Here is a 26,953-nt window from a genome sequence, read left to right as displayed (position 1 = left end):
CTAAGAGACTAGATCTTAATTGTTCCCAAACTAGAAATCATAGTTATGCAATTCCTAGAGGCATTAGCTAACACTACAATGGTAATCATACTGTAATATAAATTTATCAACTCAGTATGCTGTACACCTTAAACTTACACAATGTTGTATGTCAAGTGTATCTTTAGAAAACAGTCATGACAAGGTACTAGTAAAAGTCCTACAAAAACTTAGAGCCATGAGAAGTGACTGTAGTGATTGTCTAATTTTGAGGAATAGATTTTCTACAGATGAAGGACCCATCCCCTGCCCCTGCCACCCACCCCCACTCCCACATTATTCTGGGATTAATTCACCTTCAAATGCTAAATCCTTCTGAAAATTGAAAAAAGCGAGAAAGCCCAAAAGCTATATAAACAGAATGAGTAAAGTGAAGACCAAAGAATTTGAAATATTTCTTAACTCTCATACTTGTTACTCAAATTGAAATTATATATCAATATACACACACATACACACTCAGAGACACATATCCACTACATACACACTGTAACACCTGTTTTACATGACAGATTGTCCAGCTCATGCAAATTTTGTGCATTTTTTAAAATATTTCTGATTAATGTGATGTCCACATTTATATTATAGGAAATACTGTGCTAAACATAATTTAACCCTGACCTGAAAAGCTGCCATTGTTGTGCAAAATATTTTAATACATAGGAATGAGTGACATCTCTTTAGAAAATGTCCCTGGAGAATTCAGAATACAGTTTCTGGTTACTTTATGCAAAATTCCCAGCATACTGGCATATGGAGATGCCTAGTAAATGCTGAGTTATAATCTGCTGCTGATTAATGATTTGTGGCAATCTGTTTCTTCAATTTCCAATTACAGGCATCTCTCCATGGTTTCCACATAAAAACCAATGGGGACAATAACAAGAAAACTGGGCAAAAAGGCAAAGAGTGTGGATTGGCTGTGTATAAGCTCTACAAGACTAAGAGACTGGAGATTTCTTGTTGCTTTGTTGCTATCAAAGATGAAATGAGACAAAGGACGTGACAGTGTTTTGATAAACTGAAATTGTCAAATAAATTCTTAATATGTTGCTATGAAATGACAAGACATAGGGAAATATTCCAAATTCATCACACTTTGGACTGATCTTCACTCTGATAGGCAACTAGATTATAACTGTCAACAGATGAAACCTCAATCATGCAACAGATCTAAAACATTAGAAGGCATATGAAAACTGGTATCATAAAAATCCTCCGAAGTCTTTACAACCTATTTTTAGTTTTCTTCACCAAATTGTTTCTCAGTGAGTTCTGAAGGATGATAGAATCGTTGAATTTCAGAGGTGAAGATGGTCCCTCAAACATGACTTAGAGCCTGAATACTAAGAATCAGAACTAGTTAGGTGCCCCCTGCCCAACCACTGACAGCCAGCTGGTAGGCAGGTGTTAAGTGTAAGCGCTGTGTCTTCACTTAGGTCTTTCCACCCAAAACTATACTATTTCTTCAATACCTCAATGCTGTTTATCCACCAGCAATTTATTGCATTTAAATAGTTTATTAATGCTGATTGAGCAGTGTGCATAGAAGAGTTATATTTGTTCCATGGGTTTATTATTCCTTTAACTGCTTTAAAAATATAGTCTACCATTTATAAGAACTAACCAAGAATCTCATTTTCTTCCCAGGCTGCTTTAACTGTATTTTGCGCAAGGGGAAGTCTGGAAGTATCAGAATGTCCATCTGATAGAAATGCAATAGGATTGCCTGGAATTAACTGGAGTGAACAACCACAAAATGTCTCTAAAAACATCCCATGAATAAAATTTGAAGGCCCGACAATCTAAAACTCCCTTAGGTCAACTTTAACTTCACTTGTGAAATTTGTCATTTTTCATGCTTTTTGAAAAAAAAGGTGAATACACAGAAGTTTTACATTTTGACCAGTTTCAGCATTTTAAAAAACATTAAGTTCCTACTACTTGTAAGAAGTATATCTCCTTCCCTGGAATAATTCCAATGTTCCATTTTAAACAGGACCTATTTTATAAAATTTCGAACTGTCCTTCCTTAATTACACAGCTGATTTCTGTAATAAACTTCAGTGGTATCATTTTCAAACAAAAAGTAAACCAGATGTTTGGTACTTATCTGCAAAACTGAGCTCTCAAGTGTCAAAACAAATTAAGTTAAAATGAACCCAGGAATGTGACTAAGCCCTGATGAAAACAAAAACAAAAATAAAACAAGCAAACCACCACCAACAACAAAAAAAAAACACTCTGTTGACTTTGTTTTGTGGGTTTTTGGTCTTGGTCATTTATCCATTTTCTCCTTGCATCTGGGAAAACACTCTTCCCCACTCCCCAGTATTTTATCAAAATAAGCATATGTGTTTGGATTTTGCCAAACAGGGAGGGGAGCAAAAACCTAAATTTCATCATTTCACTTGAATAGTAAAAAATTAATGTCAGCGACTTGCTAGGCACTGATTTAAATGCTTTACACATACTAATTCCTTTAATGTCACACACATAGAAAAGGTTCAGACTGCTATTATACCAATATCACCATTGCACAGATAAGAACTGAAGCAGACAGAAGTTAAGTAATTGGGCAACGGCCTGTCTGTCAGTGCCAGGGCTGGGATTTACACTCAAGGGGTCCGATTCCAAGACAGTCCTCTTTGTCAAGGGCACCACAGATCCGACATTGCGCAGTGGTTCAAAACCACTACTGGAAAATAAAGGAAAATCATTTAATTTGGTGTTGGTAAAGTTATTACTTTATTTGCTGGTTAATCTCCAAGCTTCAAATTTCACATCCCTTTCAATAGAATCCAATAATATGAATCTTATTCTGGTGGGACGATCTAACTTAAAAGAAGTCTCTGTCACTCACACCCCACCCTGCATCAGTGATGTTTAAGATAATTATGCTTCAGTCAAGATCAATCAGGGGGACCTTGATGGTGACCGGCAAAGCAATTCCAAATATGTTCCTAGCAGCACTGGAACTTAACATCTCTGCCGACATCCGAACTCGCTGCCCAGCAACAGTTTTAAAATGTCTACTGATAACAATCAAAGTTCTCTCATTTGACGTCAAATAATAAATGGACATAAGAATAAGGAGAGAGAGAAGATGGCATATATATATATATATATTTTTTTTTTTTAAATACTCAAAGTTAGTCTAAAACTTGTAAGGTACTTATCCTGTCACCTAAAATTTCAAACCTTAATCTCTCATCTAGAAAATTTAGCTATTTTTGATACAGTAAGAACCAAAAAAAAGAAGACATACCTGAAGGCCAGGCCAATCAAGCATTGAATTCCTACAGTGTCTCCTTGGTGAGGCGAGATGTGAGGGGGTCAGAGCATTTGGCAACAAGGGGAATTAAAGCTTCTTCATTCATTTTCTAAAATTCCCTAATGAATGCGTTAAATCTATTGGTCTGCTCTGAAGACTTGACAATTCATTAATAAACAGCAGCTTATCTGATGGTCTGATAAACCACTGATTGTCTGGATTACACAGGTGCTGTCTTTTATTACTCTGGCTATTTATGTAAACAACTATTTATTTAATCTTGAAGTCAAAGAACAATTTTCTAGTAACACTGATGACTCATCATCTCAAAATATATGCTTATTTTCCTTTCATACATAGGACTATGTCAAGACTAACACTTAAAAGTTGGCACCAATAAGAAAGAATTCCAAAATATAGCTTATTGGTGGAACTCATTTGACTCCCTTTTCATTTTTATGCTAAGGGAGACTATAGAGATTTACGTTAGCATGAGATATAATTTTAAGATGTGAATACTATTTTATTCTCCGAAAAGAATTATAAATTTATAGTTCCCCCAAGGAGATAAATTTTATAAGCCCATGCCATTCTGACATCAACAGAAGAAAAAAGAAAAAAAACTTCTAAAAATAATGGCTAAATAGAAGAAAACAACCATTTATTTCTCAATCTGTTTTAAAATATTTAAAAGTAATAATAAAAATTAATCCATGATTCTGCCTATGCTTCAAAGCACCACTGCTGATCTAGATATACAGAATTATATATATATGAGAAAATATATTATGTAACAACTACTACAGCATTTGTTCAAATTTCTTTGCATAGGGAAAAAAAAAAAACAAGTGAGTGCATTTTTTTTTCTTGTCCATACTCACAAAATCTCTATGGTTTTTTATTATATGCCTCACTCAAACAGAGTGCATCGAAAGAACCCTTCTAGAAACTTCCACCTGAAGTTCAGAGAGAACTCTTTGATTATTGACTTGACCATCCCCACATCAGGGACTTCCAGTGAAAATCAACCAGAGCAGATGCGCTGGTTTCTGCTTTCTGACAACAGCAGACTTGGAGGCAGGATTTTCCTATCATGAGGAGCATGACCGTATTGCGAATAATATCTGGATAAAGATTCTTAAACACATGAGGTCTAATATGACTTTCCAGGTGTTCAAGAGATTAAAACATTTTCCCCATGTGATACAATCTATTAAAATGCAAATGCAAAAAAGAAATGAAAGGAAAATATTTCCAGAACAGAGAACCTGATTTTATGACAGCTTTCCACTTAACCACATTATTGCGATAAACTTCTACTCAAAGTATACTTTGAAGCTTGTCATCATTTTTGTAGATACTAAATAAAGAGTTTCTACTTTATATGAGGAGGGAATTTCTGAGAGATTAATTCTGGTTACCGAGAATGAGAGGAACACTGAACAGATCACAGTTGAATCCATGGTAACACTACTTATAGAGAAAATGTCATTATTTATGTTGTCCTGAGAGGCAAAGCATTGGTAACACATTTGTAAAAAGCCCAAAGAGAAGTGTGTGCAGGTACTTAACAAAGGACAACACTGGAAGTGCTGGCTTCCCTCTCTTCCCCTAACATACTCCAGAAATGAGCTCCAACACCCAGCCAGTCCCTGATACATCAGGAGAACATCTAGGTATTGTCAAGGCTCTGATTAGGACCTGGGTTGAATTTTCTGTAAGCTTAAAGATTATGATCTTCCATAACCACTTAACTTTTCTTTCCTAAATTCTTTTCACACTCCAACTGGTGTGATTCCATGTTGAAAACAATTCATCCTCAGGTTCCAGGAAAAGTTTTTGCGAAATTTCTGAAATCAAGGCCAACCACTTACGTAATTGATTATGAAAAAGAAATACAATATAGGGCTGTGTTTGTTATGTGTATGTGTTGTGTGTATACATGAATCCAGAGCTCCACTCTACAGCTATCTTAAATTCCGAGTCCGTATCTTTTCTGTGTGGAATCACAGGATGCTGACACAGGATGGTTTCTTCAGAAATGGTCCATTGGCTGCAATTATTTACATTTGCAAACACCTTGAAGACACACAGCTTGAGACCACAACTGACAACTAGTAGATGACGAATAAATGCTTCATGAGTGAAAGAGCCCCCTCTTTTTACCTGTCAGAAACCTGAGGCCATGAGAGGTGAAATAATTGTTGGCAGAGCTCTTACAAAGTTATGTTCCTGGTAGAACTGGGGCAACCTCTGTCTCAGGTCCTAACTAGTAACAGTTTTTCAATGTCTCCTGATGTTTTAAAATGGATGAACTCCTCCTTTCTACTTCTTAAGGGCAGATAGTTTATAAGGTAAAACTATATGGTTCCAAATACTTAACCCATTTAAGTGCCAACATTTGTGTTCAATGGACAACTAATCCCCAAGGAAATGTAAATGTTTGACACGTTTGTTCCCTTGATAGGGAAACAACAGGAAAACTTGGAAGATTGTATATTCCAGTTCCATGAACCACAGCTTCCAAAAGGCCTCTTCGCACCGTCAGATACCAGAAACAAAGTCTACCTTAAATAATCTATCTTTTATTCTACTTTTGAGAATATATTATAGGTAAGAATTCAACTTATATAAATGCTAAGTGTAAGACAAAAGACTCTAATTCTATTTCGACACTCTTAAAGTCTCACTGTCCTCTATGGTTGGGGCATGGAGAGATGCAAATACACTCTGGAAACCATCCCTTCTTCTATCCAGCCAACAAGTACTTATCAGCAACAGTGTGTTCAAGCTTGGGACCAGGGGCTGTCACAGTAACACGATAAATATACTCTATGAGTACAGAGTCTAAGGCTAAGAGAAGAGACAGGTAGTCAACAGATAATTACCTAAATTATAATTTAACTGTTAATTGTAACAAGTACTATAAAGGTGATTTAAAACACAACCAGATTTTAAACTTTATTTGAAATAAAATGTCACAGGCTCAATACTGTAAATATCCAGATTTTTTTCCATTTTATTTATGGCAAAATAATATTTTTTTATTGAATTAATATTTTACTAAAATAAAGGGGTGGAGAAGAAATGATAACAGAAGATGAAGCCTCCAGTTATAAGATGAAAATCAAAGTTTACCCCATGGGGTCGCAAGGAGAGCTTCAAGATCAACTCTTAGAGGGGAAGCACTTGGCCGCACAGCAAAACGATGTGGAATTTCAATCCAACAAATTCCCATCAACCCCACCTCGTGTCAGACTGTGGTTTATACATACTAGGCTCTCGGTAACATACTTGTCAAGATCTGTTCATTTTGAAACTGGCCCAGAAATATTACTCTAGTCTCTCTCAAGATGCTTGCACAAAAACAATGAATTGTATCAATAAAGATACTTTGGTGCATTTTTGGGTGATCACAAAGAGCTACAGAGTTGAATAGCGTGTGAAGGAGGGACTTTTAAATGACAATATTTGAATATTATAAATTACACGTCCCAGAAGGTAATGTCAAATTACTAACTACACTAACAACAGCAACTAGGATACACCAGAGAAGTCCAGAGTACCAAAGACTGCCTAGTTCCACATTACTTTGACATTTGTGCTGTCTTAGCCTCTGGCTAATAAATACCTAAGAGCTTGGGGACATTAACATCATAGTCACAAATATTACCCAGAAGTGCAGACCTTTTATATATATATATATATATATATATATATATATATATATATATATATATATACACACACACATCACTTAAATATATACACTATTAGGAAATTTAAAAAAAAATTAAAGTAAAATGTCACACTTCCAATTTCATGAGATATTACATGATTATACCTTTGAACAAGACACAAACTTCCCAAATCATCCTTTTAATATTTTATTGGTCAGACACACAGTGCTTTCTCTGTTCTAAGTTGTATTTCCAGATATGATTATCACAGAGAAAAAATATGAATAAAGAGTAATCAGGACATTCTAACAGATTAAAAATGTATGCCAAAATGGTGCAATATTTACTAGCTGTAGACAAGGGCTATGATAATCACCTTTATAGAGATTACTGACAAAATAACAATAGTAATCAAACAGATGTAACTATGTAACTATTTAAACTCCTAACAAAGGCTTTTATGATACTATTAGCACTAAAGGAGCAACTCCCATAAAATATGACTTAATATCACCCTGATAAGAGTTTAAGTACACATAACCATTGTTATGTGAAAAAACATTATTTTTAATATGTGACAAGCTGACAGGATTTAATTACCACACCTACTTCAAACTATTAGCTGTTTCATGCAAACCTGAAAAAGCGATATTTATGTGGCTATTGAGAAGCATTATGATTGATGCAATCTTTTGTGTTGTTCCCTTTGTAGTCACTTGCATTGGTTATTATTAACAAGGAAAAATGAAAGGGGAAATGTGTGTTTTTGTTTTGCAACAAAGCTTTTCTGACGATGACTAACTTCTTCCTTGGGAACCAAAAAGCCTCTTTCACTAATGTACATAAAAATATGTTCCTCCCAATATGCACCAAGCAAGGAAAGGAAAGAGAGATAAAAGCCTGGAGAACTTACGCCAAAATTAAAAGCAATCTGGGCAAGATGAGAACATGAGAGCTGTCAGGATAGCTGTTAGTCCTATTCTCAATTTCTTACAGTTCCTTTCAAGGAAGAAAAAAAATCATAGTTTCTTTTAACCATATCCATGACAGATCTCACATGAAAGGAAACATAGCCAGTGATTTGGCGTGAATAGGCATATTACCAATTTTCCAGTATCACTACTGAATATTTATGTCGGTGACGAATGATGACACTGGTGAAATATTTTAACACGAAGCCATACCTTGTAAATCGTCTGAATAATGCCGTGTCAAAACAACACCTACCATAAATCAGAGGTTTGAAGACCAGTATTTCTTGTTCTAACATGCTACCTGCTCAGCAGAATCACTTGTGTGAACAGGCATAGATTAATGTGTGCTAAGCAGAGCCATCTTACCTCCTAACTTATAGAGCTATAATTTAACAGGCCTATTATCGTCAAGGTAATTTTGACAGGGCTGAAATATTATACTTGTTAAAAATATGCGTTTACCACTAACTCCAGGGGTCATTTGACCTGAATAAATACATCGGTAGCCTCACAATTATCTTTCTTCTCCAGTGATGACTCTTTTCTAACAAGGCAGTGGTAATCTGACAACTGATTTTATAAATAGCACAGCAAGACAGTTTTCCTGATAGTCCAAAAAACACCATGTTGCTTTCAGTTCACTTTCCCTTTCTCCATGAGGCATTTATTCAGGGACTGGGACAGGATGCTAAGGGCACCTTCTTAGGCTCAGGAAACAACAGGAGTTCCAAGCTCCACCACCCTCCTCCTCGCAACCCTCAACTCCAACACGATGTACATCCTAATTCAGGATATTTTTAGATTTGTGATATCATCTACAGTCTCATTTCCCACTGAAATTAGAAATCTTAATCCTTAGAGCAATTCTAGATTTTTGGCTAGGGAAGATACAAGACTGTGTTCTCTCAACTCTCGCGCCACCATTCCTGTTTTATATCCTCCATGAGCACAGATACCACCCACCACAAGAGTAAGAATGACAAAAGAGGAAGTTGGTACATTTCTTTTTCTCTTTATAGTGTTTTAGCCCTAATTTGACTTGATCTATAAAGAAAAAAATGATATAAATTTGTATAATTTTTAACCTGGATGCATAAATAAGTGAACATACAGACACACAGACAGACACACACACACACCCCAGTGCAGAAAACCCAGTCGTGTAAAATGAACATACTGGCCACAACCCACTCAACTTTGCACTTCCCTGAGAGAATAAACAAACACAACATCTACTGACACCAAAATTAACACACTGAAAGCAAATAAATATTTACCTGGAACCTATCATAGTCAATGCTCTCAGCCAGGTGTTATGTGAGCATAAGAAGGCATGAAGGAAATAAAATGTACCCAGTCATCTTGTCTCAGAAACGAAGGGTAGAATTCTAGAGACTGGATAAGAATAAAACATCTCTGCTGACTCTGATGGTGAGGAAGAAAACTGAAGAAACTGGTTATATTTCTCCCTAAATGCATGTCTGACTCCGGTAATGCAAGTGATCATATTCCACCCTTTAGGAATCAAAATATATACAGTCAAATGTCAGCGGCTGCTATTTCAGTTACTAGGAGAGAAGGTGTCAGTTAAGAAATCTGAATAACGTTGTGTGAAATGGTAGATATTCCAGAATATACTGTAATTCTTTAATAAAGAATTTAGTGTTTCAAACATAATATACTATGACACTTTAAAAATTTTGTGTCAGCACTACAAAACACAAAGACTCAGGCTATCAAAAATGGGATTTGCAAGAAAGCTTTAAAATAAAAACGACCAGATTTCACAATAAGGTGCCCTTACGGTATATCTCTGAAATAATATAGATCATGCTGCCCTCTTGTGCCAGATGTAAAAACTAAAATTACTTCTGCCCAGGCAAGGAAAACATGATTTACACTGAAAAAAGAAATAATCTCTTGACTTCTGAACGACTCACTGTTGACCTGGGATTCGGGATACCTGTGTGTCAAGATCTGATAGAACTGAAAATGGGATGACGACGAGAGGAGACAGGCTGACTAGGAGGCGGTGGATGCTGCGAACTGCACAGGCCAGGTCTGCAAAGGCGCTTTCAATTCAAGGGGCGATCAAAAGGCATAGGAAATGCCAGGCAGCTGGAGATGTGCAGCTCATTAACAGACACACACAGTACCATTACCAAAATGCACTGAGGAGTGAAGGGTGCAAAATAGGGACGGGGGAGAGGAAAGAAGGTAAAAAGACAAGAAAACTAGCTTTTGTGATTCTAAGGACACACGCAAGTTGACTCAAATTTTTACCCAGAAAGTTTTTAAGATTGATCAGGTTATAAAAAAATCAGGAGACAATAAAATAACATATTATATAAATTACCTAAGTCAACTTCATGCAAACATCATGGGTTCAACATGGAGAGTAACTTGGTCATTCAGTGTGGAGAGATGGAACCTTCTTAAAAATCAGCTCTCCTGAATGGTTCAAATGCAGAGAGACCTCGCTACTGAGAAAAAAAAAATGCAGTTCCCAGGTTTCCCTGCCCCTCCTAACTGCCAGTAAGTGACCTGGGACTTCAGTGGGGCAGCCAGCATTTCAGTGCCCTTCTGTGCAGGCCTGGTTCTCTGCACACATGCGAAGGTCCTCCCAGTGAGTGACAAATGCATGAAGACACAGGAGGAAGCATGCGGAGGGAGAGAGAGCACAGCTGTGGGGAGAGCACCCAGCAAGGAACATCAAAGACATTTCTATGCTCCAGATCAGGGTCACTAAGATATTCAGGCACAAACGGGAACGGATGATGTTCCCCGGAAGGAACTGACAAGACGTCTGCAAATCCGAGCCCGGCAGATCCAGCGGGCCTCTGCCTGGAGTTCTTGGGCCGGACGCCATCCCAAGTCTAGCCTGCTGAAAACTACATGCAGAAGCCCTTCCTGGTTCCTACATTTTCCAAAATTTGGGAGCCTGTCAGGATCCTGAGCTCACAGGAAACTTACCGACCCTGGGACTCCCTTAGGGTGCACTTTGCATGGCAAAGCATGGAGATTAAGAAAGAGAGGACCCCTCATCTCTCCGCCCTGCTCAGAGGAAACACTCTATGACTCGAGGAACACGACATGATGCTCTGTACACACTTAATGTAGATATTTACCAGAACTTAAAAATCAAGCATATTGCCTCTCTAGGGGGATTTTTTAAAAATACATATATAACCATTAGAGTCCATACAAACAATGAGGTCAAATATGAGGTACAGTTCCTAGCCTTGGCTTGTTCTTCTCAGTATAAAAAGTACAAACATTTTATCCAATGGACATTTAAAATCTACCACCTAAATTTTCTTAATTAAAAAATAATTTAGTCTATCACTAAAAGAGTAAATAAATCATGGTCCCTAAATATTTTGGGCAAACAAGGGCTATCTTTGGAGGACTTACTTGGGCTTCTATTTTCTTGGAAGAATAAAATCCTGCTAATAGAGGCAGGGGAGGCACGGTAAAGGGTAGTATGCTGTACTAAGATTAGCAACCTTGAAGGTCTAGACTTGGTCCCAAATCCTTGAATAATAAATAAATCGGTGTGTGGAGAAGCCTACAGGTCTTGAACATGAAGAGCCCGGTTAACTGTGGTCACGAGCATTCAGAAGCTGTGATAAAGGAAATTCAGTCCCACTTAATGCTCCCAATCTCACTGACTGTAGTTTTCAAATTAACTTGGAAAGTGGAGCAACTTTCTGGCCACAGGAGCACACAAGTCCCCCAGTCACCTTCGGACTTTCACAAGACTGCAGATTCCTGCAGGCATCTGCAATCTACCATTCCTGTGTTCACACAGTGCCTGGACCAAACGTTTGTTGACTAAATCTACACAGGATACTTCCCTGAAGAGGTTCACTTAATCCGCAAGACAGTCTTGCCAGACAGGAAGATGACCGGTTGTCACTTCCATTTTAAAGGTGAGGAAATGGATGCCACACCACCACTATGACTCATTAAAGCCTGACTGTGTGCTGAGCACTGTGAATGTATTAACCTGCTCAATTCCAACAGTTTCTTGATAATATGTGTGTGAATAGCAGCCCCATTTTACAGATAAGAAAATCAAGGCAGAGAGAAATTAAGTAACTAGCACTGACATGTTAATATAACTATAACCAGCCATTACTCTTTGTAACTAACACTGGGACTGGACCCAACCAGCTGGCTCCAAAGTCCATACTTTTAACCACAACAGCATCCTGCTTTGGGATCTGCCTGCCCAGAAGCATCTACGCCCTTTGGCCCTGGTCACATGGCTCGTTGGCCGTCAGACCGAGGTTACTCCCGTGACCCCTCCAGCCCAGCATCCTGCTTTGACAGGTTCTGTCAGTTATCACCTGCAGAAGCAAAGCCACCCAGAGCCTTGCCACAAGTCTAACCAGCTGAACAGACTGGGATGTATGTAGATGAACCAATTCTTCACAGGAACCCAGATCAGGAGGCCGCCATCAGCAGCAAAACAGGTCAAAGGCCTCAGGGTGGAGGCAGCAACCATGCAAACCTCCAGGTAACTGCTACCTGCTACTGAGAACCTTACTGCTGAAGAGCCAGCACAGCATTCCCCAAGGCATCTAAGATGTAACCAAAAGTCCATTTTAAAACTATATGGCTAAAATCTTTTTTTGAAGAAAATGCTGACAGTTCACCAATTAATTTTTCATTACCACTTTAAGTAAACCTCATAATCAGGGCACATGCAAGAGCTGTGAGGTCCCAGAGGGATGAGCAATGAAAGAAAGAAAAATACAGCCTGCCCTATGCAGAGAGATTCCTTGAAAGAGGCCCTTCCTCAAAGATGGCCTAGCTTAACGATATGGAACACAGCCGATGTTTTAGCAACTAGTCAACAACATGTAAATATGTTTGCATCAAATGTAGTGTGCTTCCCATGCCATCCAACAAATGGATTCCTAAATCATTCCGCAAAGTGAACACTCATTTATTTTTCCACACACACATAAATTGGAACAAAAGCTTGTTTGCCCCCAATATTCAGATTTTCTCTGGTAGGACAAAGGTATCAGTGAAGCTTTTGTAGAAAATGAATCAACACGCACAGTGATTTTCTTCCAAGCATCTCCTCCATTATCAAATACAGAAATGTAATCAGACACTAAATGCATTAACAAGACAAATTTGCCGAGAAATCTGGTGTCTCACTTACCTACTGGGTTTCTATCAAAGAACAATACCGGAGCTTTCAAAATGGACTCAAACATTTTGTTGTGCAAAGCTTGTGAAGAATTAACAAGGACGTAGAATACCAACAGAGATCTTGCTATGCCAAAAAGGATGGTAGCTACAGTCAAACCTGAAATATAGAAACATCACTCAGAGAGCACAGGGTTCCTGCCTTTTCTTTGATAATGTTAAAGCAAGTCAGGCAATTCATAAAGATATTATGTATTTTATTCCATAAAGCATCTGGATTCTATAAGGGTGCAATGCATTCACAAGATTTATTTATTTATTTGTTTTTAATTTTTCAAAAATTTTGGTAGCATTAATATACAATTACATGAGCTACATTGTGGTTACTAGATTCCACCCATTATCAAGTCCCCACCACATACCCCATTACAGTGACTGTCCATCAGTGTAATAAGATGCTATAGAATCCTACACAAGATATATTTATAAAGAATATAAAATAATTTTTTTCTCTCATTAAATAGAAACTATATGCAAAAAAAGTCAGGTGTAAACTGCAATTTCATTCTAGGCTTCCCTAATTCAATTACAAGATCTATAAAAATTCAGAAGAAAGAAAGATAATTATAAAAAGTAGTTGATCTTTCCTTCTCCGTATTTCAAATCTTAGTATTTACAACATGTCCCATATCTAAAATTGGGGCATGCTTTGATACCAGCATGGAAAGTAACAGCAAACAGGAGAAATGATTTACAATTTCCCTATAGAAAATGCCCAAAGTAGCTTTAAAGAATATAAAAATACCATATATTAAGATACAAACAGAAAATCTTTTAAGTAATTGAATTGCAAGAAAATACAAATTATATTTTACCAAGAGATATAAGTCTCAATGAGCAACTAATCTCTCACCAAGTGTTTTGTATAAATACAAAGCATTTTCAAATAAACATTAGCATTTAAATTGTATGTTTTATTAATGACATAAATGAACACCCTCTATGCACATAAAAATTAAAATAGCTTTCCTAACATCTCTTTAGCTCACAGTGTTAAATAGACTGGAGATAGCTGCTATAATAAATATTCGATTCCATACTTTTATTCCCCTTCAGATGAGACATCACTGTTACTTAAACTCCAAAAGCTGCTCAAATTCCTAAATTCCATCAACAGGGCTTTTCCTTAGCCCACCATTCTGCATGATGTATAACAGAATCTTTTTCCTTCTTCCTTTAGACCTTGCATAGTCCAATTTGGAAAGTAAAGAGCTCATAGATTTGGATTTCTTAGCAAGTGATCAACAAAATAAATACCAAATTTCAGTGAGTAGCTTTTTACAAAGATAACTCACTCTATCTTTGCAGAAAGCCTGTATGAGTGTTCCCTGTGGGAATCTTCAAAATTTTAGATGAGGATTTCCTTTAAAAAGTATGGAATTCTACATATTTTCAAAGCACTCTTGTGAAAACAGAGTTTATTAAGCTGGGTTAATATTAGACTGGCTAGCCAAATGTTAAATTAATCACACAGTTGGGGAAGCGATAACATTGTGATCTCAAGGTGAGAGAGAGAAGGAATCCTAATTCCCAGACACTGGATTTTTCCCTGCTCAGCTTCTCTCTTAAGTAATCAGTGAAGCCCAAGAGGTGAGCAGTGTGGTAAAGGGGACTTTGCATACCTGTGAGGAAATAATGCTTTTATTTGGAGGGCCTTGCTACCAGAGGATTTCATCCAAGTTCAATAAAAGCCAGGGTTTATTCAGGCAGAATTGGAACAATCCAAACTACAGGGTGGGGATCCGTTTCTAATCCCCTTGCCCATCCATATAATAATATAAGATTTAGCTAAAGCAACCTATTAGAATAGACAATAGCCACATATTTCCAGTGGCTGACTTTCTGAGTGCTCAATCCTGGTTTAACTTCCAGAATCCAGTACAGAGCAAATTAAAAGTCTTCATTCAACCTCTTTCTTCTGGTAGATTTTACAAATAATTATTCTAATTAATTCAGAGTAAATGCGACTCAGACTCTTAATCTGTAAAGACATTACTGAATTACTTCAGCCCTAGTTACTCACACAGGCTCATTGTAAGCACCTCAGACTCGTGTATAATACACCAAATGATTAAACTTTACCTGAATAAATTCCTAGGTACCAGTGAAGGTCGAGCTTCTCAGTTTCATTTCCTTCACCACTTAGAGTAATATCCAGCTTACTTTGTTCATTTGCCCTTATGGAAGAGGGGAAAAACATTAAGCTTAATGGAATGTAGATAAATACACACAAAAAAAAAGATTAGTCTCGATTTGGAGACATGTTTTATGCTGGAAAACGATTCCCAGTTCACCGGGTCCTATGTACATCCACCTTATAAAAATTCCCTTTGAATCACAACTTTCAGTTCTCAAAACTGTGAAGATACTGCTGAGGATCAGACATGGGTAGAGACCATGGGAGGGTCCCACTCCACCAGCAGGAACTTGAATTTTTCTCCAAGGAAAGAAACTCGGTGAGGATTAGAAGAGGAAGCTGAACAAACCCCGACTACGTGGAAAAGTGAGGCTTCACGGTGATTTCATAGCACTTCACCTCAGATCAGAAATAACTCACCAGTATGAAAGCCACCAGTCCTGAAGAACATAGGCAACCTAGAACAGGGAAACAAACAAAACAAATCAGACTCCCACATTACTTACCAACTCGGAGCTCCTACTCACTAGGAGCCAGCGATCAAAAGGCTCCAGAAAATGGAGATGGTCCTTCAGCTCAGGTCTGTGCCAAGCCCCACATTTCAGGTAACTGGTCAGGTAAGTGCATATTACATTTTAAAATCTTTAAGAGACATCCTTTTTATTTTTCTAGAAACTCTTTGTCATGTATACACAACATCAGAGAACATTACTTATTTTGTTCCCCACAGAGAGCACATTTGAATGCTAATCTAACAGTAAAAACTGTAGAAACAAACACGGTATAAATGTGACTGTAAATATCAAGCTGAGGGCACAAAATAAATGTCCTTATTTACCTGAGCTGCAATGTTTAGTAGAATGAGGAAAATGATGATAAACCAGGAAGTACCAGCTATGAAGTAATTCTTGTAGACTCTAAGACCTACTTCTCCTTCAGAACGGCTCTCCTCTGGTACTGTAACCTGCATATTCTCAGTCTGGGAAGGAAAAAGAGGCAATGAGACAAATTTTAAGTAATGAACCCTGAAATTTCAAAGTTCAACAATGCACTCTGTTAGCAAATCTGTGGGCAGTCAGGCATGTCTCTTGCACTGGTAGAAATGCAAAATGCTATATCTCCTATGGTGAAGGGTGTAGAGATATCTAGCTACACCATGTATTCCTATCACTTCTAGGACTCTACCAGACATAGGGAAATACCACTTACACAAGGCTGGTCATTATTGTGTGACTTTGCTTAAAGTAGAACATCGTGATTTCCGGCATGGCACATGCACACCATACCTGATTCAAGTGTAAGTGCAGAAGCTTATTTCAAAATAATATAAAAAATGATGTGGAGCTAATACATCACTATAGATTATTTGTGTCACTCCTTAATAGAAACATAAAACATAGTAGGGGCTCATGATATTGGTCAAATACAATTATCAAGGAATAGCTGTGTGAATTTTTAAGGGAGATCTAGTGCATTTCTGTCTGGAAGGCTTGGAATGCATTCTAAACTCACATGAGCCAAGGTTGTCCTTGGCACTATGCTGACCGCTCTGGAATCAAAGATGGGTAAGATGTGGTTCTTGACTTTAAAGGGTAAGAAAGGAAGACAGGAACCATATGTAAAGTGTCTATGGTGTACCAGGACCTTTGCACATGTTACTTCTGACCTATCACAAACCATCTGACAATGGACTAAAATAATACTATCAGTCACCAGCCGAACCAGATGAACATCCCAGCACAGAGGAGAAGTAGCTGATTTAAGTAGCACGTTTGAATGCTAATCCAACAGTAAATTCCATCTGAGGGAGGCTTCAAATTAAGCCTCTGGATGCAAAAAGGGAAGCCTGGGGCAACCAGTGCAAGCGGGATTTACCTCAGGCAAATTCAAGAGTTCTAATGTAAGCATGAACCACATACACTTAGCAATTCGTGGCAGAACACCCATTGCTGATTGCGTGAGAGTCTCCATCCACCACGCAAAGGAGAGCCCCAATCAGGCTTACTCACTTCATTCTGTTTTAATTCTACCAATTCCATGGAATAAGGCCTTGGAAGCTTACAATACACTTTGGGACAAATGAAGATGTCATGTGCAGAGCAGACTAAATATCCATGAGGCTCCTAAAAGCAGACAGGAGCAGGGCATGTTGCAAGATGAGGAACTCACATCTTGGCCCTCTGGAGCGCCATCTTTCAACGAAGACTGCTGAGACCAAACCGAAGTCTCAGAAAAGGTCCGATTCCTCAGAAGGGGACTTCCTGGGACTGGAGACTGTTCAGCTTCCTCATTTTCCTTCTTCAAGAGGGAACCAAAGTCTACCCCAGATTTCTGAAATTCAGTGTAAGTCCCCTTTTGCACCATTTTTCCCTAAAAAAAAAAGAAAGAATTTGACAGAACTGTATCTGCCTCTGATAATACTAATTATGAAAAAAGTTAACTGGTCTTAAATTATGACTTTCCTCAGGACCACAATGTTGGATGACACATCTAGTCCAACTCAACTCAAAACAGAACTGAGTACTCTGTTCTCTGTCATGCCCTGTGTTGGGTGCTGGGGGCTATAAAAGAAATGCATGAGCATGTGTTAAAATGGATCTCACTGACATCACCACCATGGGTGTTTGAGGAAATAAGAAGTGTAGGTGTTGGTGGGAGTATCGTATACTCTTTAGACAACATAGCAACTGAGATAAGCCTCATGTAATGAGCAGAATTTGAAAGAACAGTCAGTTGGGGAGGATGTTCCAAGAAAGAAACTTAAGGTTGGCATGGATGCAGGTACAAGTCCATCTGTGTAGGTAAAGTCCACTCACCAAATCTCTGCTGACCGTTGCCTAGTACCGTGTGCCCTGCCGGACAAGATGTATGGAAACGAGCCCCAGACACAGAACCCGCGAACTGCATCTTCACGGTCTTTACTCTAAAGCTGCCCCACAAACTCAGGAAGTTCCCAACTGAAAACTCAAACCTTCCCTGATAAAGTAATTAAGCAAGGAGGCCCTTGGACTGAGGCAGCTCTAATGCCTCGGTAGCCTACATGAGCAAACTGAAATCTACATCAGTCAGTGCACTCAAATCCAAGAAAATAAAACTTACAAACAGCCAACCACAAGCGGCCAGCCAGGCTTTCCCAAATCAAGCCATCGCTAAGCTAACAGCAGAGGGTTATAACAAGCTTATATAGCTATAAACTATAGCCAATCAAATCGTTTTCTTTGACCGCACGGGACACATTGCATAGTTTCCCCTCCTTACAGTTACACAAAATAATGGGCAGATGTTGTTCCTTCTTTCTCACCCCACGAAACAAGACTCAGCTGATTTACTCGTCGCCACACAGAACATAAGGCCAAATCCCAGCGAAACCAGTCACAGAAGGGCAGCCCTGGACAGAGGAAAGTGACACAGGGCCCTATCTGGGACCCTCCCGTCCTCTCGCCTGAAGTGCCCCACTAAGGAAAAACCTAAAGGAGTTTCTGGGAGCCACTGATACTGCAGATTTAGAATAGTATTCAGACTGTGCCTTGTTCTGTTTGGGAGGCAAAATTCATGCACCTCATTTAATGAAATCACCACTTTCCACTTAGAATCTGTAAGATGCATGAGGAAATAACTAGAGGTGCAGAGACAGCAACTTTACTCCACAGCCAAGCACTGCAGGCTCCAAGGGGGTCAGGGGGACAGCCATCCCCCTCTGCTGTTAGAGAGGACCAGACAAACAGGAAGGATGAACCCCAGCTCTCCCAGAGGCACTCACCAGTGAACAAATGGTCGTTCTCACAGTACTAAAACTGGAGGGAGGGGAGCGTCCTCAAAAGAATAAGGAGACCCCGAAACATCTAGGGAGTAGCTAGAATCAGCTGTTGAGTCTGTACTCACCATAGTGTCAGCACTGGGTTCACCCCACTAGTTCACCCCTCTCACATGAAATTAACTCTTTTCATTTGAGGAATCTGAGCTCCCTGTTTCTGGAGAAATGGGGAAGAGTTGACCCATGGAACTGTTTCTAAAGAGGGAGAGGGCCTGCATTTTTACAGTCTTTCTATAAAATTCATTTGATGAATTCAGGGGTTTGACCAAGGGCCTGTTGAACAGACAGAGGTTAACGATGGAGGGACCAAGGCAGGGCGTGATGCGTCAGCCATTAAGCCTAAAAACCACGCCAGCTGCTGTGGGTTGAATGGTGGCACTTCTAAAAAGACATGTTTAGGTCCTAAACATGATACCTGCGAATGTGGCCCTATTTGGAAACAGGGTCACTGCAGATGCCATCAGGTTAGGATGAGGTCACACTGGAGAGGGTGAGCCCTGAATCCAATATGTCTACTGTCCTGTTCAAAGAGGAGAGACTCCAGACAGACACGGGACGGCCGCGCGTGACGGCAGAGGCAGAGCTCACAGCGCCGCAGCTGCAGGCCCGGGAATGCCAAAAGCCAGAGGAGGCCAGCAAGCATTCTCCCCTGGGGCCTTCAGTGAGAACCAAGCCCTGCAACACCCAGACCTCAGACGTGGGGCCTCCAAGTGGTGAGAAGATCCATTTCTGTTGTTTTAAGCTGCCCCGTTTGCAGTACTTGGTCGTGACAGCTCCAACACTGACCCACTAGCCTAGGCCCACACTTATCTTCTGAACTTGACTGAGACATCTCATTGCTTCTGCTGTCACCCCTCCACAGAACAGCAAGAGGGATCTTTTATAATCAGTCCCTGCTCTGGACGGTCCAGTGGATCCCATCCCACTTCCCGGCCTGCTGCCTGCCGCTCTGAGCACATTGCCCTCCACACCCGTCCTGCTCACTCTGCCTCGGACACTCCGGCCTTCTGCCATTCCTCCAATATGCCAGGGCAGTTCCTTCCTGGGGGGCCACTGCCGCTGGACCCCCGCCACTCACAGGGGACCTCACGGCCGGCACTTTCCCGCCACCTCCTCGGGGAAGCAGCCACGGAATGGGCTCACCCCTCTCCCTTTCATCACACCCATCCCCACTCGAAAGGGGGCCCCATGACCACAGGGACTTATCCTGCTCATTGCTGCACAGGCTCCCACGTGTGCCGGACACACATGAAGCCCTGTGCAGTGAGACTGGCCACCGGCCCTGTCAGGGAGTAGGTGTCCCTGAGCAGGCAATGCTCAGCTACCCAACCCCACTCCTGTTGTTAACGAAGATGCTCTGTAGGGAAGCAGCATTATGACAGTCAAATGGATACGCACACGTCTTGGTGTCTCTAAATTCCAAATAATATACTTTGACTTCAGCAGTGGAAGAGGAAAATGAAAGTTCTAAATAAAGTAGCATCATGTTCCCTAACAATCTCACTAGAACAGTTATAATTTAGTAATTAGGAGGTAGCAATTTCATAACTTTAGGGTCATGGCTTAGAATGTAATAGAGACATTCCTATATGCCTTTGGACTCATCCTCCAAGGCAGGAATACCAGCTCTGAGAAGAAAAGGATGTAGAACTTTGGAAGAAGAGGGAGTCTAGCACCAGCCCAAGGAGGGTGACCTGACAGAAGGCCTTGGCTTGACCCACCAGGTGCTAACAAGTTCCTTGACTTCTAGAAATTACTTACATCTTTCAATATCAGAATCTGATTTGCAGCTTTTAGGTACTGCAACTGATGAGTCACTAAGATTGTGATCTTCTCATGCAAAGTTTGACAAATACACCTATAAATGTAAAAGGTACAGTATGCAAAAACACATTAATGGAGGGCTCCAAATTGAAGAACATACATTTTGAAAACATAAGACAAAGACAACATAGTAGTCAAAGATCTGTACTTTAAATACCAATATAAATTCAAATACAAACACAATTAAGTGAACCTGACTAGGAACTTAAATTTATTAGCAGCAAATGAGTCTAGCTCTGCTAAGAAATTCTAAAAAGCAGTCCAGTGAGGAAGGCGCCAAACACTGTTTTTTACCCCCCTAAAATTCAGCTTAACAATTATTTATGTACTTCATGATGAAAGACAGTTGAGCAATACTGAGATTCCAAAACCTGACTGAACTAAAACACTAATATGATATCGCTGCATAGGAAGGGGAAGGGGAATCTATGACAAAGGATGTGTGTGCACTTTTTCTTAATTTCCTAGGTAATGATTTATGATGTACATATTAACCAAAAAAAAGGTCTTAGATTCCTAGTAACCTTTGCCAGAGTGCATTTCCTCGGCACTTCCTCCCAAATAATATTAGAGAACGAAGGCTTGGCCCAGCCTCAGTCAGTCTCTATGGCATGATTCCTGGTCCCACCCAGGAAGCGAATCTTTCATTAGGACCGAAAATCTTTCAAATGCAAAGATGAAAGAACAGAATCCCAGTGGCCCAAATCATAGTGAAAATCATCCAGTGACTTCAAGGACATGCCAAATCTCTTAGCTAAGGCCCCACACTGCAGTATTCAACCATGGCTTCACACAAACCCCTCAAAACTCAGCTCCTGCCCGTATCACTGGTCTGCAATGTAGCTCCCCAGGACAGGGTGTGGGACCCCGGTGCCCACAGGCAGCACTCCAGGCACACACTCCAGGTGCCCCATCTCCTTGCAAAACCAACCTCAGGAATGTGGGTCTCAACTCAACCTGCAGAGGGGGATCAGATAAAAAGTTCTGGAGGCACCCAGACTGGAGTTCAGGTCCCTCTTACTATCCTGGCAATGCCAGACCAGCTACTAAACCTCCCTGAGCCTCAGTCTCTATGGCCTCAAAAGGAGGCTGATGACCACTCACAGGCATATTCTGAGAAATAAAAGCAGTGATCCACTCATGCGACCTCCAGTCTCCACTCTTCTCTAACCCACAAGAGGCCATGTGCTTTGGACTCAGGATAGAAAAGTCCTAAGGGGAGTCTTCTGAGGTGGGACCTGTGATCAGAGCAGGATATAGATGCATATGATCGCTTCATTCTTTAAGTCCAGAGCATTAACTTTTCCCTTTTGATATGACTTCGTTTGGCTTTCATACCTAAGTTTATTGACCAAGTAAACCTCTCTTCAAGCTTAGTACTAAGGCTTTTAATGGAATTGTTTCTTAATTCAAAATTATCTGCCAGCAATCCCTGAAGACAGGGTGTTAATCAAATTTGATAGGCTATTATGTCCAAGACAGGGCAACTCAGTAGTTTTGAAATGTTTCCTTCCTAACCTTCCATTATAGGTGAACTAACATATATAACTGCTATCAGCTGATGGATTTATGTTTTTCCTAAAATATGCTTTTAAACAATCTCCAGGAAAATACTCTATTTTCTAATTTTTGAAATGTAAAAATTTCCAATCATGCCAGAAACAAAATAACTGATTCAGCAATGAGTTAACTCATCCTGTAGAAGGCTGTGTAATCAGGTGACATATACTGTGGTAGAGGGAATACAAATAAGAGAGTCATGGCCTTCGTTCATTCCACTGGCACACGTCTGCTGAGGTGCCAGGCACTGTTCTAAGTGCTGAGGACACATCCACAGGCCAAGAAAACAGACACTCTGCATCGTGTAGTGGGAGACAACGAATGAATACAGAGCCTGCACCCGCAGGGCCTGACATGTGCTATGGGGACAAGGCAAGGTGAGGGCCCAGGAGCTGTGCAAATATCCAGGGGACACATCCCTGCAGGAAGGTAGGCAGGGGCAGAGGCTCTGGGACAGAAATATGCTGTACAAAGGCACCTTCCTGCAGTCATTCAGCGGCAGATAGCGACTCACCCACGATCAAATACAGCCCACTGAGGATGGTGGGGAGGCAGGAAGGGCACAGCCCCCTCGGAGGGCGGAGGGCAGCATGGCAAGGTGTCGGCGGCTGGCATCTTTCCTCTGTACCCTGGCACTCCAGCCCCAGGCCCTTGGACGGGAGGAACAATACCAGTACAGACAGGACGGGACAGGAAAGGGTGTACCGTGTTCAGGGCGCTCCAGAAAGCCAGTGTGGCTAGAATCATCAGCGTGTGTGAGGAAGGGCTGGTGAAGGGGGTTGGGGGGCAGACTGCCCAGAACCTGCTTGCCATCAGAAGGCCTGAGCTGCATCCTGACTGTGAAGGGGGCGTCTGTGAAGCCCTGAGGCAGAAGGGGCGAGGCAAAGAGGCAGTGGGTGGGGGTGTGATTAGGACTGACCGCCAAGGACCGATCATGCAGGAGGCAGGGCCTAGGGACATGGGGCTTTCCAGAACATGACAAGACCCTCCAACAGCAACAGATCAAACTGGCATCAGTTCATCAAAGGGCCTCTCACCTTCCAGATGTGACAGAACACACTTAAGGTTTACAACATACAGTTGTAAAACTAGCAGCCCTTAATAACCTTGGATATATATTCACGACTGAAGTAAACTGTTAATGGCAAGTAGAAGTGTAATTCATTCACTTTTAATACAAAACACTTCGCATTACTTAGCTTCAACACAACCGCCATCTTTCATAGCATATTGTTCAATCCAATTTTCTAACTCGTTGAGAACATTCTCCAAGTTGCTGCTGAGTGATTTCCTAAATTGCATTCGTGCTCCCAGCCCTGTTTCCCCAAAGAATGTGGTTCTGATTAGCAGACAACCATTTTAACAAGCTTGCTTCTATCAAGTGTATATCCAAAGTCATTAAACCCGAAAGGTGCGAGAGGACTTTATAAGTACCTCTGCTCACGGAAGAACTTGGGAGAGCTTTTGTGACAAACACACTGACACTGAGCAACCAGAATGCCTTCGCCTCTCCTCCCTATGGACACTGATGCAATGGCCAGTGGACACCATCCTTGGAGGAGAACTCGCACGAGCTCACACACGGGCGACAGACACCTTGTGGTTCACGGTGAGGCGCTGGGAACCGAGACGCAGAGCTGCTCATGATGCAGTCTGCCCCGAGGATGGAGGTGGGGTTTCTGTCACAGCCCTAGAGCCTCCTTACTCAGCTGTATCCAGCCACAAGGCGATTCTCTGTCTCAGGGAAAATTCATCAAATCGCAATTGGGAGGGGGCGGGAGAGGGGAGTCGGATCAGAGAGCTGGCGGCCACGCCAAGTGTCAGCTCCCCGTTCTCTGCATTCTTAAAGATTCAATATTACTATGTACTTTTTAAAAATTGTGGTAAAATTGACCATTCTAACCATTTTTAAGCATCCAGTTCAGCAGCATTAAATACACCCACACTGCTGTGAAACCTACCACTCTATCCATCTACAGATTTTTTCAACTCCCCAGTGCCAAGCAGTTTACACCCACCAAGCACACACACACACTGGCGAGGAACAGTGCAGGAACCCAGCCCACGAGTGAGGCTTAGGGGAGGACGTGGAGCCCGGGCTCCCAGGAACCCGGGCTCAGAGCTGTCAGCACTGTCTCATTCTCACGCTGCCGGCTCTACTGAAACCTCTTCGCTGTTTTGTGACTGTTGGGATGCATTGTGTCCCCGACCCAAATTCACATGTTGATGACTTAACCCCCACAGCACCTTAGAATTTGCTGACAAGACCTTTGAAGAGGTCATGAAATTAAAATGAGGCCATTAGGGTAGGCCCTGGTCCAATCTGACGTGTGTCCTTAGAAGAGGAGGAGATGAGGATGTAAAGAGACAGCAAGAATGCACGCAAACAGAGAAAAGACACGAGGACGTGTGAGAAGAGCGCCCTTGGCAAGCCTAGGAGAGAGGCTTCAGGAGAAACCAGCCCTGGAGATACCTTAATCTGGGACTTCCGGCCTGCAGACCTGTGAATAAATTGATTTCTGTTGTTTAAGCCCCACAGTCTGGGGCGCCCTGCCATAGATGGAATGTCTGTGTCCTCCAGAATTGATACCTTGAAACTGAATCCCTAATGTGATGGTATTTGGAAGGTGATTAAACCATGAAGGTAGAGCCCTTGTGAAGGGGTCAGTGCCCTAATAAGAGACCCCAGGGAGCAGCCTTCCCCCTTCTGCCACGGGGGACACAGCAAGAAGACAACCACCTGGGAACCAGGAAGCAGGCCCTCACCAAACACCGAATCTGCCAGCACCTTGATCTTGGCCTTCCCTGGCCTCTGGAGCCTGGAGAAATGATTACCTGCCATTTTAAGTCACACAGTCCGCGACATCCTGTTGTGCAGCAGCCTGAATGGACACAGCCCTGGCGAACGAATATGGGACCTAATGGTGAGTATTTCCAAATGGCTGTCTGTGCTATACAACCTGCATCCTCCACTTGAGGGGGACACTCACCTGCCCTGCTTCTTCCCACCTCTCCACCTTTGCTTCTACCCTTCCCTTTTGCAAAAGGAACTGAATCCTACTCTCAGCCTCCACAAACCCTTCCCAGCCTGCAGGCCTACAGGGCACTTCCTGCCACACCCAGTCTACAGTGAGCGTTCTAATTTAAGCTGAATGCCTACTGCCGCCCACTTCTACTCCATTTAGGATTTATTATCCTGTATCAAAACTCCCTTTAGCCATGAGTATACTGAACTTTTCCCACACATTTGTCTTCACAAACTCCATGTGGAGGCAAATTTCTTAGGGACAGGAACAAGATCTAAAATTCTTGGTCTCCTTTATTCTGTTCAGTATGCATCCTTACGTTCTCTTGGCCTACTGTCGTCCTTTGAACACAAAGATGTTTTGCACAGTAACATTTAGAAGTGTATCTATCACAGTGCACACAGTAGGGCTTCATTCAGCTGGTGCAGCTGAACGGGCTCATTGGCTTTCACAAGGTGAACAGCAGCAAGGTAATGGTGGGGAAGACATGGATGCTATTTTAGTGAAAGCAAATTCTTGATGTTTTCAAAAACTGCAGAAGTGTCGGTCACTGTGTTAGGTTACAGTATCCACTGAAGAGATTCAGTGGCAAGCCAGAGCCAGGGAAAAAAAAATTCTAGAAACACAACGTGAGTGTCATGAGTTAAGCCAGATTCTAGAGACCTGATTTCAAATTAAACTTATTTTAATTCTCTTAAGACTCCGTGGAGGAACATAAAATTACTGAAGCCATGCTCTGATATGGAACAAGTCATTCTTAAGTTCTGGACTTTACTTAGTATTTCCCAACCTACAGAATAATAAGCATAAGCCAACGAAGCCCCTCCATGAAGGCCCTCTATTGGCACTGAAAATTCTGCTTCCAACGTGTCATACACAAATGAGAGAGGCAAAGAACTGGCCCCCTAGCTCCAGGCCACTGAGATCCACCCTTCAATTTAAAAACTACATCATCTTTCTCATTCCTGGGGTCTGGATCCATCACAGTATCTTGGTTATCAACAGCCAGGAGCAGCAGGGGATCTGCTATCTCTTTCTTAATTCCCTAAAGCATATACCCCACTTACCACCACACACTTCTATATTTTCCTTTCTTGACCTCATAATTATGTGAGATTTCTCTAAAATGGACCTTCTGTGGAGGGAAGGGAGGGGAAAGAAGGACAGGAGAGCAGAACGAGTTGAGTCTTCTGAAGCACAACAGCTTCCCCGAGCTCTTTTCCCTGAACTCCACAGAGTTCTTGGAAAGCAGAAATGACATGAAACACAAGCAAACTCACAGTTCGAACAAGTGCCTGCTAACTTCTGCATCTACTGCACTGAGTGGGTCGTCCAGGAGGTAGATGTCTGCATCTTGATACACGGCTCTAGAAGACACAGACACGTATCAGGCACAAGA

General features: G+C 41.1%; 1 protein-coding gene across 2 annotated transcripts in view; it reads right to left on the bottom strand.

Annotated features, from left to right (window-relative positions):
• ABCC4 (ATP binding cassette subfamily C member 4 (PEL blood group)) overlaps positions 1-26,953 on the bottom strand; it is a 228,747-nt gene that overhangs the window by 112,015 nt on the left and 89,779 nt on the right. For both annotated transcript variants that reach the window (XR_012121003.1, XM_073212444.1), the window contains exons 13-19: positions 26,835-26,921; positions 20,906-21,002; positions 17,500-17,700; positions 16,169-16,309; positions 15,751-15,788; positions 15,276-15,370; positions 13,147-13,293 (exon numbers count right to left, since the gene is read on the bottom strand). Coding sequence is in view for 1 of the 2 variants with exons in the window: in XM_073212444.1 (XP_073068545.1) it covers positions 13,147-13,293; positions 15,276-15,370; positions 15,751-15,788; positions 16,169-16,309; positions 17,500-17,700; positions 20,906-21,002; positions 26,835-26,921 (806 nt within the window). In the remaining variant the exon portion in view is untranslated. The remainder of the gene's footprint in view (positions 1-13,146; positions 13,294-15,275; positions 15,371-15,750; positions 15,789-16,168; positions 16,310-17,499; positions 17,701-20,905; positions 21,003-26,834; positions 26,922-26,953) is intronic.

The sequence above is a fragment of the Manis javanica genome, chromosome 9 (genome assembly GCF_040802235.1).
Source record: "Manis javanica isolate MJ-LG chromosome 9, MJ_LKY, whole genome shotgun sequence".
Lineage (NCBI taxonomy): Eukaryota > Metazoa > Chordata > Mammalia > Pholidota > Manidae > Manis > Manis javanica.
This window is presented reverse-complemented; position numbering and strand designations above follow the sequence as displayed.